Source organism: Neopsephotus bourkii, unplaced genomic scaffold (genome assembly GCF_033783945.1).
Source record: "Neopsephotus bourkii isolate Nb327-2 ecotype Australia unplaced genomic scaffold, CSIRO-AGI_Nbou_v1 NB_1767, whole genome shotgun sequence".
In the NCBI taxonomy this organism is placed as follows: domain Eukaryota; kingdom Metazoa; phylum Chordata; class Aves; order Psittaciformes; family Psittacidae; genus Neopsephotus; species Neopsephotus bourkii.
The window spans coordinates 260998-276665 of record NW_026902241.1 but is presented as its reverse complement, the minus strand read 5'-3'; the positions used below and the strand labels follow the sequence as shown (position 1 = coordinate 276665).

Here is a 15668-nt window from a genome sequence, read left to right as displayed (position 1 = left end):
GAAAGTCTGGTCAATTTAGCTAGTCTTATTCAGCCAATTGTGGCTTCAGTGAAGCATGCACAACTCTGATTGAACCAAACAGAAACTGCATGTGTTTATCTGAGAACAAGATTTCACTCTTTTTCTGCATGCCTGTACAGGATAATAATCAAACTGGAGCTTGCTGCTAGCAGTTAAATGTTTTGGTTAAAAACCCATCATGATAAAATCAAACGGTCAAATCCTGGGTTTTCTGCACACAGTGAAGAGAATAGCTTTGCAAGCAGCTAACCTAGGCATGGGGAATTCTGACCAAGCCTGGATTCTGACCAAGCCACACACTGCCTCGTGTCTTTTCTAGTTACACAGAAACCTTCATTCAGTTTCATGCTGTCTTTGTGGACTAAAAGGTGCAGGTTCTGTAAAAATTACAACAATAGTGACCACACACATACTTGCATTGGACATTTTATTTTTTTTTTAGAATGGTCATAAACATCAAAGAAGAGTTCAATGACTTGGACCATTTTTTCTCCTAGCTGGAAGCTTATAATCTTTAATTTAATGTAGTTTCTTTTCTAGTCCTTGCACTAAGTCTGGATTTGAGCAGCATGACTAAAAAAATGCAGTTTAATGGAAACTGGATTTCCTGTCATTTCTGGAAGTACCACACTGAGATATCAGCTCAACCTCTTTTGAAGATAAGCATCTGCTTCCCTGAAAACTTCATCACTTCTACAAAAATGTGACTCAGGTCACCAAAGCTTTTTACACAGCCACCACTACCAAAATGTGGTTGCGAATGGAAAGGTTTTCTGGTATTTTCAGCTATAGATTTTTCAGTGCTTGTAAGAAGCCAGACATACCTGGCATTGCTGTATTTCACTCTGTGTTTTGCATGTTTCTAAAGAAGATTGCAGTGCTGCAATTTTTAAGGAGCAGCAACCACCATTTCAAACAACCTAGCTACAAAGAGCCTTACTGTCCTTCCCCTACTTTCCCTTAATTGTTTAAGCATATTCATATCATAGTTCAATATATCTATAGCCTTTCTGCAAACATCAAAACAACACAAGGAGCAGTTTGTTCTTCAAAATATGCACTGTATGTCAAAGTAAAATAAAACTCTCCCAACACTTCCCACATCAGAAAACATGAATTTACATTCTTAAGAGGCTAAAAACAATACATTAAGAGGAAGGATTTGTACGAAATGTTATTCACTATCTCTTGTATGTATCTTTAGGCTCCAGACAACAGTGTCTTTTGCATTAGAAAGCATAGAATGATTTGCACTGATCAAACTGAGAGTGCATGAAACTATGATTTTATTCTAGCAGAGTTACGGGTCTATAAGGAAGATTTATTAGTGGGTGAATAACTCCCAGACAGCTCTTATCACAGACAGGCATGCAGAACGCAGGAAGCCACACTAAGCAGAATTCCCTTTACTGAATTTTCAATGATGGCCTTGATTATAGATAGCATTGTTTACTCTCTCTCTTTCCTCCAACTTGCCTCTTCCACTAGTCTGTAATTATATCCTTTTATGACCTGACCAATTAAAGCCTGCTCTTGAATTTGTATTAGAGCTGATGAAAAATTAAAGGTACAGATGTAGTTCTTCCAAGGCCATGCGCACCTCAGCTGAGCTGGCTGCCTGTTAGAAGCCAGACAATGCTAACGTTGTACTGACTATTTTTAGCACGCTATTAAATAAATATGCTGGAATAATATCACCTGGCATGCTGAGATGAATACATGTTACTTTAATAATAAAGGCATCTACAGTTTCATATTGTGAGGCTAAGATTACTGATCTGATCTTCAAATTGGTTTAACTTCTTGCCACCACATTTAGGCTATTGATAATACAGGGAAGAACATGAATTTAACTAAAAGTTACTAAATTGCAATAGACTGATAGGAGTTGACTATGTTTTTGTGTAACAAAGGCAATATAGGTAGTACTTGGATAAATAATGTGTCAGTTGAAAGGAAAATGGCATGTTTACACATCATTTTAACACTTAAATTTTATTAAAAAGGACTCAGTATACTTGTGGATACCTCTTTACTCTGAAATGTTTCTCTCACCATATGTACTGTATTTATTTTTTTTTAATTAATTTGAAATTTAATTTCAGGCAACTGTGTTTCTGGCCATTCTTCCCCGAGTCTGACTATGCAGTAATGCAGTGTTTTCCCAAATATGATAATTGTTTCTCGCTTGTCTGTTAGGGAAGCATGAGTTCATAAGTCCTCATACTTTGCTCATTAAATCTCCTTGTATTTTATTTTCTTCCTCAAATATCTCATCGACTATTTGTTGATTTTATATTCTGGAAAAAACACGTAGCCCAAATAACAACCCAACAAAAACTCTGTTTTTTTCCCTAGAGAGTGACAGAATTAAATAATGGCGTTTTCTGTCATTTCACATCCTCTCCTGTGCCTTTTTCCTTGGAATTACTGAAGCCATAAAGTAATCACTTTTCTGATAGACTTGCACTTCCCAGAATGTCCACCTTAATGCACTAGCAAACATTTTTATATGAATGTAAACCCAAAAAACATTAAAGGTTTGACTGTGCAGTTTCGCTTTCTTTCTGGAGCATGACAAATTACACACCAAGTAGAAGTTAGTTAATTTACATTCCTGGGTTGATTTGTTAATTAAAGAAGCAATGTTGCGTTCTGTAAGAATCTGCTTTATGCTGAAACTGAACTCTGACAAATGAATGGCCATGACAGATAAGTAAATCATCATAATGCCCTATAAGATGCATTTTCTCATTCCTAATCTTCTCCTTTGAATTCTTTAGCACTCAATACAAAGGACAAATTTCAGCTATTGATTCCTGATGGCAATCCTGACTTCATATTCTTGTCTCAACTACGTGGGATCATTAGAGGCCGATACACACAAAGGCAGCTCCCCTGTGTAGACTGAAAAAATGTTGGGTCCAGGATCCGCTCTAACAGCGTGGGGGTAGAACTGTTACCCTGCAGTGCCTTATGCTTGCAAATAACCCTGTGCCTCCTTCACATTTTCTAAGAAAACTATATGTCCCAGATACCTCTCCATCCCTATGTGCTTCTGTCCTTCCTCATGTTGCCTTTTGTTCTTCCTTCTCTGCACATCCCTTTTCCCCATACTATCTCCTGTTCACCTCATGTTCTCTTAATTCCTACAAGCTTCAGTCTTCTCCAGGTCCTTTAATCACTTGGAGAACAGGAAAGTGCCATGTCTTCTTCCCAGCCAGGCTCAACCTATAGCTCAGTAAGTCACTAGCAGCAGCAGAACAGATAACTTTTGATTTCAAGATCCAGTTTTTCCCTCAAGGGTGCCATTAGTTCCCTGTACCCATCCCCTATTTAAAAAAAAAATAAAATAAAAATTTAGAAACCTAATGTTTTTGAGGCAGCTGCCTGTCAAAAACTCAGATTAAATTTATTACCTGGTTGAAAAGTTGTTGAAGAAGAGGTAGTGGTACACAGATGAGTGGTTTTACTCATAAGCACAATTTCCTTAGGAAATCAGACTGTAATGCCAAGTCATCTCCCCAACATCTACCCTCAGGAGTTTAATAAAGTCATTTACACTAAATGTTAAGAGAATACAAGCTGCTCACATTGACTACATGGCAAGTAGTACTTGTTATCCAGGTTGGGAAGTTATTGACTTAACAGTCAAATTTTTCTCAAGCAAAAAGGGTTACAAATAGTTAATCAGATGCGACTCCTACACCTATTTAAAGCTGCAGTCACCAAATGATTGCACTAAAATAGCATGTCTGAGAGCTGATAGGGATTACAGACAGCATTATGCAGAATCACTGTGAAATTCAAAACAGTTCAAAGGCAAAGAAAAAAAGAGGAAAAGCTTACTTGCATTTATAGCTATTCCATAGGCAACCATCTTGTGAAATGTGATGTTTTTGTCAAGCTGTCTCCTCAGTGCTCCTCCACAGCACTTGGTGAAAAAGCAGAACTTCTTTTATATCATTCCTATTACTCTTTACAACTCACAGTTTGGAGAGAAGAGAGGAGTTCAGTACTTTTAAAAATGGAATATTGAAGGATTTCAGTGGAAGTTTTGGGTTAGCCTTAACTTTGGGGTTCAGGTGACTATTTTCAGCATAGTGACACTTCAGAGTTTCTTAATATATTCAGCTGATGTAGGGGCTCAATAACAGTCTTGACAAAACTTTGCTACACTTAACTGTGATTTGCGAGTGGTTTATCTGGGCTGGTGATTAACTCATTTGCTGTATAAGGATACCATCATGGGCTACCACTGCTCTGCAAGATCAGGTTTAGCTGCATAAACACAGCTGAACTGCTGGCAAAGCCAGCTTGCAATGTAAACATTTTCACTGCTTTCATGAAATGCACAGCCCAGGAGCGTGAGGCTGTCTAGATCTCAGGTGTCTTCTGTGTTACTGAGCTGTCTTCCCATTATTGGAAGTGCTCATGGTGGGTGTGCTCATGGCCAGCTGGCTGCCTCTGCAAAGAGCTGCCTTGGGGCTGGGGCAGACTGCAGTGAGTCAAAATGAACATGCCCTGCTGGAACCTAGACAGCTCTCATGGACCTAATTCAGTCTCTGAATGGTGCTGTGGGGCCTGGATTGATCTCTTGACCTGGCACAGTGCCATGCCAAAGATCCTGGCGTGTATCTGCATTGTCTCCTAACTAATAAATCTTCCAAGTATCTGGAGCACTGCTGGGTGCAATGCCAAAAACACAGCACCTCATTGGAGAGTCACACACTGGATGCAGCCCTGTGCTGGCCATGCTGGAGCCAGTCAGGTTGCTGTGTACCATGCTCCTTGAAGCAAAATATTGTCCAGAGATCAAAACATTGATTTTCTATGAGAAGAGTTCCAGTTCTCTGAGTCCTTACCCAGCATGTAACTGGGCATGCATATATATAATTCTAATTCACAAACTGATTTAGAAGTTCAATGAGACTGCTTTCTTAAATGCTCAGCTCCTGGTCTCAGACAATGATAAAACAGTGTTCATTTCTAGCCTAAACACTGCTTGAAATGTAATTCTAACTCTGAAGGAAAAAAAAGAAAAAAGAAAAAGAGAAAAAAAAAGGTAGAACTGAACTGAGAGCCAGCTTATAATAAAATAATGTTACTATTTCTAAAATCCTGTTGTTCTTGGAGTCATGAAGTGATCAGTGATTTTTTTTACCCAAATGTATGGTACTGGAATTGCCCTGACTGTAATAATTCACTGCAAGTGAGTTCACTGGATCTGACCAGATGACCACTACATTATAAAAATGTGTGTAAAAACATAAGACCTGAATGGTGGCCATTCAGGCAAAAGGGTTTAAATATGTTCCTTACTATCCTTATGCCCTCACTTTTATCTATCTGTACATTTTCCCTCTGCAGTTTTTACTTTGTAGCTACAGAGGATATACATGATGGATGCATATTTCCTCCATTTGGCCAGGTTGCATTATTACATTCCCTTTTTTGTAGCTCCTCACTTTTCTCTTCATGACTCCATGATATGCAGTGGCTGCCAAAATCAGTGTTGCATTTACAGCACTGTGTTAAACAAGCCATTTGTTTCTCTTCAGTCATGAATTTAAGTGGTAATAACTAAGCAATAGTGTATAGATTTCTCTATCAAAAATTAAAATTCCTTGGAAAATGTTTGATATGGATAATACTGCTGAACTATGGAAATAAAAAGTGGAGAATAATGTGGCTATTTAAGAAATGATACTTACAATGCTTGCTCCTCTTAAGAATGAAATAAGGTTTCTACTGACAGGTAACAGGATTAGCATGCAGTTAAAATTAAGGCACGTTGCAGAAGCTCTTGCCCAAGCCAGGGTTGACTGTAGATATAACAGTATAAAGAAAATAAATTACAAGCTTGGTATAAGAAGAGAAAAATAAAGAGAATACTATATTAACATACTACTCTTGCAGGAGAATATTTACTACTGAAGTATCAAAAATATAGTTTTGAAGGATGTCAATAAAATCAGACTATGCATACATTCTTCTTGTGGAGCCCTTTAACTATCAAACTTGTACTTACTCCCAGCATAATCCGTGTATAAATGTAAGCATCTTCGTCTTCATACCAGTGGAAGGTATCAATAAACAAATAGAAATTCAGTCCCAGCCACACCAGCTACAAAGCAGACAGGCTACAGATTAGTGACACCTACGGTATTTTTTAATGCATATAAAGTGGTTATGGTTATAGTTTTTAAAGTATCTGAGAGATACTTCAAAATCAGCATGCAGTGCAGTTCTTGATCACAGATGATTGAAATCATGAATGCCTGCTGGAATGAGGCTATCTTTTAGCAAGTGCACGATTACAACCCTATCCCCATATCCCCAGTAGAGGAGATAGGTGGTATTTATTGTGTGATGCTAAACTTGATCTTAAACACAGGTCTTAGCCTAGTCTCTAAGAAGGCTATAAAAGCTAAAATTAAAGAATTCCAGAAATGGAGGGAGTTAGAAGCTGAGGAAATTCCTTTCTCTGTCCCCCATACTTGGTTCATCAAAACTTCTGGAAAATAATTTCAATTACAATTGCAAACCCTTGTTCCCTTTATGTGAGGTCTAAAGTGCATGGACTTAAAAATAATTAAAAAAAAAAACAATAAGAAAGACTTTAAATTGTTTTTAAGACAAGTTATAAAAAGGCTGATGAATATTTTATAGCAAGTTTTACATTAGGCTTGGGAGTATTACTGTAAGCAAACCATAAAATGTCTTTTAAACAAGCTTAAAATATTTATATGTATCCAATTAGATATATTTTAATGCTAAAAATACTCACTAATAACAGCACCGAGAGTTTTTCATTCAAAATCCAGCATCCCATCCTGAGTGCCTCTTCCTATGTTAGCAGCAGCTGACTCCTGCCTTCCAGTGTAATCTGAGTTCTCCATCCATTACTCAGGCTTTTCTACTAACTCCTTTTGTCTTTAGATTTTAATAAGCACGTAGTGGGAGCACAAGCTCTCTCTAGGAATTTTCTAATTAAGGCCTGCCTGACAAGAACAGATCACCCAAGTGACATGTATCATGACCTGTGTAAATAAAATGCTGGTCATTGTCCAGTCCTTTCTCTTTGTAGAGTTATTTCTCAGCAAATGAGAGATGCTGTCACTAATTTGTCCTGCTGTACTAGAATGCTTTGTCTTTGCAGTTTTAACAGAGGGCAGCACGTCTTCATGATTTGCCTTTTAATTTAGTGTCAAATGGGAACATTCCTTACGTTTACATTCCTAAAAGATCTTGGGAGTGGCAAAGTCAGGCAGAAGTTGGGAATTGTCAGAATGAATGGTGCCCCTCTAACATTCATCTGGATTTCTTGCAATTATAGATTCTGACAATGTTAAAACACATGATAGTTTTTCATTCACTTGGCTTCAGTCCTAAAATAAGCAGTTACTTTCTCTTTTTCCTATTACGTTGTTCTGTGTGAGGATATGAATCCTACTTCCTTCCCTCTCTGCTAGGAGAAGTAACAATTACTGGGCTTCTGTGTCAAACCTCACAAACATCAGCTGCCTTCACCCATGACCTGTGAGGTGAGGAGAGGATGCTTATTTCAGAGATCTGAGCCCAGAGGGGTTAGGCAAAACCATTCCTGATTTGTGCATGTGGCTTGAGCAGGTCTCTCCATGCATGCGCTCCAGACCCTGCTCCCACATTTTGTCTGCAAAGTGATGTTGCTTTGGCAGGACTTAAGGTACTCAGGAAATATAAGACTCTTCCAAATACAATCCACAAACACTGTCCTGCACTAGAGCTTAGACTTCCCCCCTGATTAGTTTTTGATTTATAAAACCAGATGTTCTTGTTCCTCAGAGTTTGTCCTGAGGACTGTTCAGCCTACTTCTTTCTCCTCAGAGGTTTACTCCTGTGAGGGTCTAACAAGCCATCTGCAAAAATAAGTCAGCAGGATCCAGTACCTCTCAGCAGGATCAAAACTTTTTGACAGGCCAGTGTAACAGAGAATGCTGTTAGACTATTCAAGACTCTTCTATAGTAGGTGGTTATTTGAGCAGCCAAGACCATGATTATATTAAATAGGAAGAGAAGATTTCCAGATTTGCTTTTACTAAGAGAATAAGTTGTTGACTTTAATACATTTCTCCAGAGGGAAATACATTCCCCTTGGCCTCTATTACAAAATAGCACTGACAGCAACTGGGGTAAGGAAGAGATTGCTTTAAAACATGGTCAGCTCCACTGCAGGGAGCTCATGGCTGACCAAGTCTTAGCTCCTCTTTTGTCCTTGTCCTGGTGAGTGCATTACATTTACCCTTGGCTCCCCTTGCCAGAAGCCATACAAACTCTGCTTGTAGTAAGCTCATTCCTTCCCCAGTAAACCCATTTTCTTAAGGCCTTCCTGACTTGGCTTGTGAAGGACACCTTTCTGTCACAGAAAAAAATTTGTAAAGTTGAAATGCCATTAAACTCAGCTACTTTTTAAACCAGGGCTAATGGCCATTAATGTGAATTAGCAGAGCCATGGGAATGTGGTTCTGAATACTCTGAATGCAAGCAGTTACAAGGGATTTATTTTGAGCTTTACTTTTCTTGGATGATAAAATTAAACATTACTTTTTAACAAACTTTTTGATAAACCATGTGCAGTAATTGGCCACTGTCTATTATGTGACTTGATATATGCTATTCCCACAACCACCCTCTTTATAGTAGCTTTGGTAAAGCAGGAGCTAACAAGATAATGAGTATTGCTGTATTTTTCAGAAAGGTCAAAAGAAGAAGAAATAAGGGAGAAGGGAAGAAGAATGTGCAGAGGGTGAGGAGAAATACTGGTAAGGTCAGATGCCAATTTTAACTACTTAAAAAAAGGGGGGGGAATGAAAAACCACTATCTGGATTAGCTGCACTTCAAAGGGAAGCGCTGCACTGCAATGTTCTGCTTTGAAGTTCAGCCGATCCAGACAGCAATTTTCTAAAATGAGTCAAAACTGGCATCTGAAATAGTCTTCTTTTTTAATTTTTTTTTTTCTTTCTGAGTACAGCAGATTCATATGCTGGTTTCAGCTCCAAAATTTGTCTGGATCAGCAGCTGTACTTCAAAGCAGTACATCTCAGTACAGCATTTAACTTTGAAGTGCATGTGGTCCAGATGCCAGTTCTCTTAAAGGAGCTGATGAATCAATTGCACCTTATTTTTTGTCTGTTGAAACAGCTATGTTTTTTTCTCATATATAAAGGTAACGTGTGTGTTCTCTAGTATGGTATCTATCAATAAAAACATAAAGCTAACACAAAAGCTCTTTATTGCTTCATGTTCTATAAAGGAGCTGGTCATCATTTTATATTGATATGCAGTGGTCTCAGCCAATTTCTAACACACTATTCAGATAAGACTCAGAGAAGTGTATTTTATTGATTAAAGTTCTAACTAAAGTTGCAAGAAATATTCCATTTTGTTATTGTTTTATCATTACCATAAACTGTCCTAAAAAGGATATAGAAGAAGGATGAAAAGGGATTTGTTCCGACAGCTGGGGAAAAAGCAGTGATGGGCATGCTGAGTTCCTATGCAAGAGACAGGCAACTCTGTCTTTAGATTAAAAGGTCAGTTTTTGCATGGAAAAAGGTTTATGAGGTGCTGAATTCTTCCATGTAAGTATCTCAACATTAATGTCAATGTTTATATCAATTACTGCTGCAGATCTCAGTCGTGGTTGGTTATATTCTCTTTGACAGCAACCTCTATCTGAGATTGTTAGTAATTTCTTAAAGTACTTTCAATAGTACTTACCCTTTACAAGACAAATTCATGATTAGCATGAGACTGTATACATATTCCTATATATATTCCATTTTGCTAGGCTATCCTAATTGTACTATTAGATATGCATGCCTTGTTTTTCAAAGGCAAAATAATTTCAGTTGACTCTAAACTTTGCCCTAGCCATTCCATAGTTTTCCTGTGTGCTTGACTTTATGTCTGTTAGTAACCTGGATGAACTTGGTAAGCTTTACCATGCTACATATAAAGATGGATATAGGTAAACAAATGATCCAGAGGATCAGAGTGTTTTAATTTTGCAGACCATTCAACAGCCATTTAATTGCTGACTACACCAAGAGTGTGTACTTTGTATTAGACCACACAAAATGGTGGTTCTGCCGGGTTCTCTAATTTTTACATTATTTCTACGTAATGTTTTGCAGTAATGTTTAAGAAGTAAGAGACAGATTTGTGTCTGTTGAATGGATGAAGAAGCGGCACAATCTATTTGATAAACCACTCAACTTTTTTGAGAGAAACTGCTAAAGCTGATTAGAGTGCAGACCTTTTCCTTTTCTCCCCTTTTTTGCTTTTAATGATGATACTGAAGGAATAGAGGATGAGGCTCAGCTCTGGTTGCTCTTCAGTGCCCTGGTTTGTAGCTTTGTAAAAGAAACTTAATGAATTTCTCCTAACAGTGGCTGGGTGACTAGTAGCAGAAAAACAGCTATATAATTTTTAGAGATTTTCTTATAGTGTGGTGTGTTTTTTTTTTAACTCCCTCATTAATGTTAATGGATTTTTTTATGAACTGTACTCACATTATGAATGAGGGAACTGTTTTGCGGTTTGAGAACTGCAAAGGTCTAAAAGACTTGTCAGTGCCAAAGATTAAAAAATTATCAGATTGTTCTAAAATTTATGGAATTAAGATTATGCAGTCTGGGGGAGACCGCTGCCTGAGTATTAAGACTTCAAGGGCATCTGGCTTCTTGTTTACAGCTTCTTTCAGTAACACTGTGTTCATTTATTTTTTTTTAATATTAAAAATATTTGCCCCAGAAGTGGGCTTGAACAACAACAAAAAATCATGCAGTTATTAAAACACTTGTGATGCACCTGGCAGAATTAGCAACGGTATAGCAAGTATTGACTATGTTCAGAAATCCCATCAGTGGTCACAAGGCACGAAATGGAGATAAAGTCTTCTGGGTCTGTCCAGAAAAACAGAAAAAAGTTTAAGAACCCCTTTAAAAATAAGAAAAGTCTTTTGGTTACAGGTCCAGTTCCTCTTGAACTCCACAAGCCAGTGCAATAAAACAGACACAGTGCAATAAACCACTTCCTTTCCCAGTATTAGAAGACCTGATACTAGTATTAGTAATACCTCAATTGCCAAGTAGTGCCAGCATCTGGAATTGCAGCACACCCCAGTGATGCCTACAGGAGTCAAGAAATGGAGTTGAAAAAATGACAGAATTCAAAGGTCTGGCATAAAAATCAAAGGTCATTTTGGGCGCTAAAAGGGAGACTGTCACTGACCAGTGTGGGAACTGTTGTTTCTGCCTGAAGCAGGACTCGACACCCTGTTTGCAGAGAACAACCTCAACTCTGACTCTTTCCACAAGCCAGCAGAAAGGTTTATCAATGAGAAACCCAACAGCTCTAGCTTGGGAGATACTGCAAATTATATTAATGTTTGACTTCAAATCTTTTTTCTCTCAAAGGCCTCCTTTATTACCAAGCTCACACTGTAATCAAAATATACTCAGGAGCAATTTCAGACACTGAATAACTATTTGTTTCAGTAAATGCCAGAATCTCCCAGCTCTTGAATGTGCATCTCCAGGAGTATCCTACCTTCCTAACTATATGTGCAAAATTCTGTTTTTCCCACAAGAGCTGTTTTCCAGCTTCATAAAAACCCCAACACCTCAAACAGCTGAGATCTTGTACAAATAGATGTGTCCATAGGTTAATCAGATGAATTTTCCTTTTAGCTATTTCTTAGGAACCAAGCTGTAGAAAAAGAGGTTAAAGATGAGCAGATCATATCAATGTGTTTAAATACCTGAAGGGTGCAAAGAAGATGGAGCTAGACTATTCCCAGTGGTGCCCGGTGACAGTACCAGAGGCAATGGGCACAAACTGAAGCAAAGGAGGTTCTGTCTGAACATCAGGAAACACTTTCTTACTGTGAGGGTAGCTGGCACAGTTTTCCCAAAGAAGATGTGGAGTCTCCCTCTTTGAAGATACTCAAAACCCACCTGGACAAAGCCTTGAGCAGCTGTGTGTAGGCGATCCAGCTCTGAGCAGAGAGTTTGGACCAGGCGATTTCAAGTGGTCCTTTCCAGCCTCAGACATTTTGTAATATCTGTGATTTCCACTTAGTTTACTAGAACAAAGTGAATGGAACATTCAGAAGTTTCTCACCCTACTCTATGAGCACACTTAATTTAACTAAATTAATTTGTCTTTTGTTAAAATTTTTATGAAGAAGTTATTAGATTAGTCTGGTTTTATTTCTGGCTCTTATTCAGAACATTGTGATCCCATTAGCAGTCTGTTTTTATGAGGATGAAATGTTTTTGAGTGCTAGAATTAATATTTTCAATTTTTTAAAGCATTTTTTGCTGATGTAGTCTGAAATTCACCAAAAAAAAGGATAAGAAGGAAACATAGGTATTTAAGTGACTTCATATACCTGTACAATGAGTAGAAATGACATATATAAAGACTTTCATTAAATTAATATAAGGGCTTGTAGGTATGTTTTTAAGGCTGTGTGCTGAAAATAATTTTTTTTCCAAAAAACACAGCACCATGTAAATTCCTCATTTGCATAGCAGTAAAATTACAAGAGTTGATAAAACTGTATATTGTCTGAATGGCTTTCAGTGAACTATTTCTCCTCATTTAAACTTTATATTCCTTCCCAAATTCATTCTTATATTGTTATTAAATCCTATTCTGTATTAAATTAAGAATGAAATGCATTTTGCCTAGCATAGGAGCATTAAAAGGTCACTCCTATGTACTCCTTGGTGTCAGTAATCATATGCACATGCAGAAGGTGTAGCAATATGTACAACCTTTCCAGATGGCTATTCACAGCTGTGCACAAGAACGTAGGTCAAGAGCTAAGAGTTCACCTAGTAGAAAGCATTTTCTAACATTTTTGAAGTGGAAATTGTATTTTAAAGTAATTACAGGCCATCACTTTTAACACTGCAGTATAGCGATATATAAAAGCATAAGCTGTAAGTGTTCTGGACTCATTTCTCTGCCACTAAAATGTTATTTGCTTCCATTACCTTAAATTCAAATAAACCAGTGGCACTGTCTATAAAGTATCTGTTGTGAGAAGCCATGAAGAGGCATAGGTTGGGGGGGGGGCCCCCCCAAATAAAGATCAGATATACCAAGAAGAGGTGAAGAAACAATGAATAAAGGGAAAGTGAGAGGATGACAGCCACTTAAACAACATTTTCGTAGTCTAAGCAATAGTACCCTTGTGAGCAAAGATTTCCAAGTGATACCTGATTCCACCTATTTTTCCTTTCAACATTTTCTCCCCACATCTTTATTCCCTCCCTAAACTTCTGATAAAAACCTCATAGGTTTTAGTAACTAAAAATAATGTCTTTTCTCAGGCTTCAACATCTCATGGCAATAGTGTGCATAGCTAAAATGTCTTCAACTTAAAAATTGTGATACATGTGATTTAACGTGTTGCGGACAAAGCAGTGAAATTTTAGGACATCTAATCCATCCCAAAGGGTCAAGTGTTTAACACATATCATGATTCGGTCCTTGCCATTGGAATTAAATTTTGAGTGATTCTTTTCTAATAAGATCCTGATTTGATTCTCTCTCTCCTGTGGCGGAATGATTCCAACTCAACAGGGGTCTGAGGCTTAGCATGGGGAAGAAAGTGGCAGACCAGCTCATGCTTTTTTTCACCTACCTTCTCCATTGGACAAGGTACAGGATCTTACTCACTCCCTCCCTGGATGCAGGCTGGTCTTCTGCCACAGTGCTTCATTAAGAAAGCAACATAAACAGCACATCAGCTCCCATCTTCTCCAACCAGGTAGTAACCAGCAATGTCCCTGCTAATCCGTCAGCACCACAAGTACCACCACATTGCCCTGGCCTCATGGTCCTACCCCAGCCATGCCTGTTCTCCAAAAGGGCTCTGGTAAGACAGCTCTTACATCATTTTGCTCTAAATTTAGATTAATGTTGCAAGTGTGTCCAGGTTTTGAGTTGCCTGCAATTTCTATGGAGCTGTAAATTTACCTTATTGTAAGTGTGAACATAAAGGTAACTGCAAGGACGTGGTGATTATAGTATTTAATGTATGCTGGTTTATATTGTAGTTACAACCTAAGCTAATGAATTCAATTTTGTTAAAGGTTTTTCCAATGTAGTGGTTTAAACCAGAAGACATTAAAGTTGGTTTATATTCAAATATTGCTCATTTCAGATCTCATAATAGTTGCAACAACTGCCTATGGTTTGAAAATAAAGGCATTAAAAGACACTTAAAGGACTAAGAGTAAAATGCTAGTAATTTTAAAGTTGAGCAACATTTTTTAAATTTATTTTTCAGAAATAAAACCTTGAGGAAAATCTATTTACAAATCATGCTAATCTTTAAATTGTTTTAATTTAAAGAAGTTAAAATATTCTATTTAATTTGCTTCAATACTCAATTGACAGTATTTGTATTATGTGTACTTTATATTATAAAGTTATAGTCATATAATTTTATTATATAATAATGTCTTTTTCATTCAGAAAAATGCACTAATTTTTCTGGTACCTCTTGTCCTACATAAATTACTGTTCAAACATTTCTGTTTGGTCTTTACATCAAACTCTGTAGGACAAAGGTAAGTTATTAAAAAAAATCAGAAGGGAAGATTAAGTGGCTTGCCAAAATGTCACAGCAATTGTTAACAGGTTGTAACTTATAAGAAGTTCACAAGACTAAGATTTTTTCTGTTTTGAAAAAAGTGGAAACATTCTTCATATGTGAGAACATGAAAACTTTATGCATGTACCTTTAATTGTTATTGTCATGGAGAAAATCATACTGTGTGATCACTAGACCCAAATGTTTTTACTGTGATTTGATAGATTACTTGAGAGAATGGCAGCAAGAAACAAAAAGGAAGATGACAGGAGATTTATTGCTTAATTCATTAATTGTCTTCTAAAGTCTTTTTTTTTGCCTATGTATTATTAATACTTCCTAAACAGGAAACTGCTGCCGTACCTTGTGAGACCTGCTCCAGCATCCCTGTCCTGACATTAGGGCTGATGCTGGTTTTGGTGGCTGGGATTTGCCCTTGGGGCAGGATCTGCTGTGTAGGAAGAAGCTCCATCCCCTGCCCAGCCTGGGGAGGATACACCGGCCACAATTGCACACTGGTTCATCATGCTGCAGCTTTGACCATTTCAAACAAAATGTACTCCAAGTGCTAATCTATGTATTTAAGAATAAAATTACATGCACAGGATGAAGCTGTGTTTCCTGGCAAGGAGTGACTTCAGAAAGGTTCCTGGTTTTGAGCAGAAAACTGAGTCATTCTGAATTCCTTACAGTGAGCTCTCTGAACAAGCCAATGGCTATGTGGTTGTGGGAGTCATGAGTAGGAGTCGGAATATAGCATGCTTTATAGCACTGGTAAAATCAGTAAAACAAAATGTATCCAGAGCTGGTAGTCAAAAATGATGTAGAAGAATTGGTAATGATAGAGAAGATAGCCACAAAGATCAGGGCTGAAGATAATACCATCTTTTGAAAAACTTCTGCACACCATCAGTTCCAAATACAGTGGAATACAATGCATCAGCCCAGGAACAGTGTTGAAGAATCTCAGCTTTCAGTTGACAAATAAAT

The 15668-nt window shown here is 37.6% G+C and overlaps 1 protein-coding gene across 1 annotated transcript in view; it reads right to left on the bottom strand.

Annotated features, from left to right (window-relative positions):
* Positions 1–7126, bottom strand: part of NOX3 (NADPH oxidase 3) — a 38391-nt gene extending 31265 nt beyond the window's left edge. Inside the window, exons 1-4 of the mRNA XM_061378570.1 lie at positions 6812–7126; positions 6053–6148; positions 5736–5846; positions 3871–3955 (exon numbers count right to left, since the gene is read on the bottom strand). Of these exons, the coding sequence (XP_061234554.1) occupies positions 3871–3955; positions 5736–5846; positions 6053–6148; positions 6812–6856 (337 nt within the window). The 5' untranslated portion in view covers positions 6857–7126. The remainder of the gene's footprint in view (positions 1–3870; positions 3956–5735; positions 5847–6052; positions 6149–6811) is intronic.
* Between the last annotated feature and the right edge of the window lie 8542 nt (positions 7127–15668).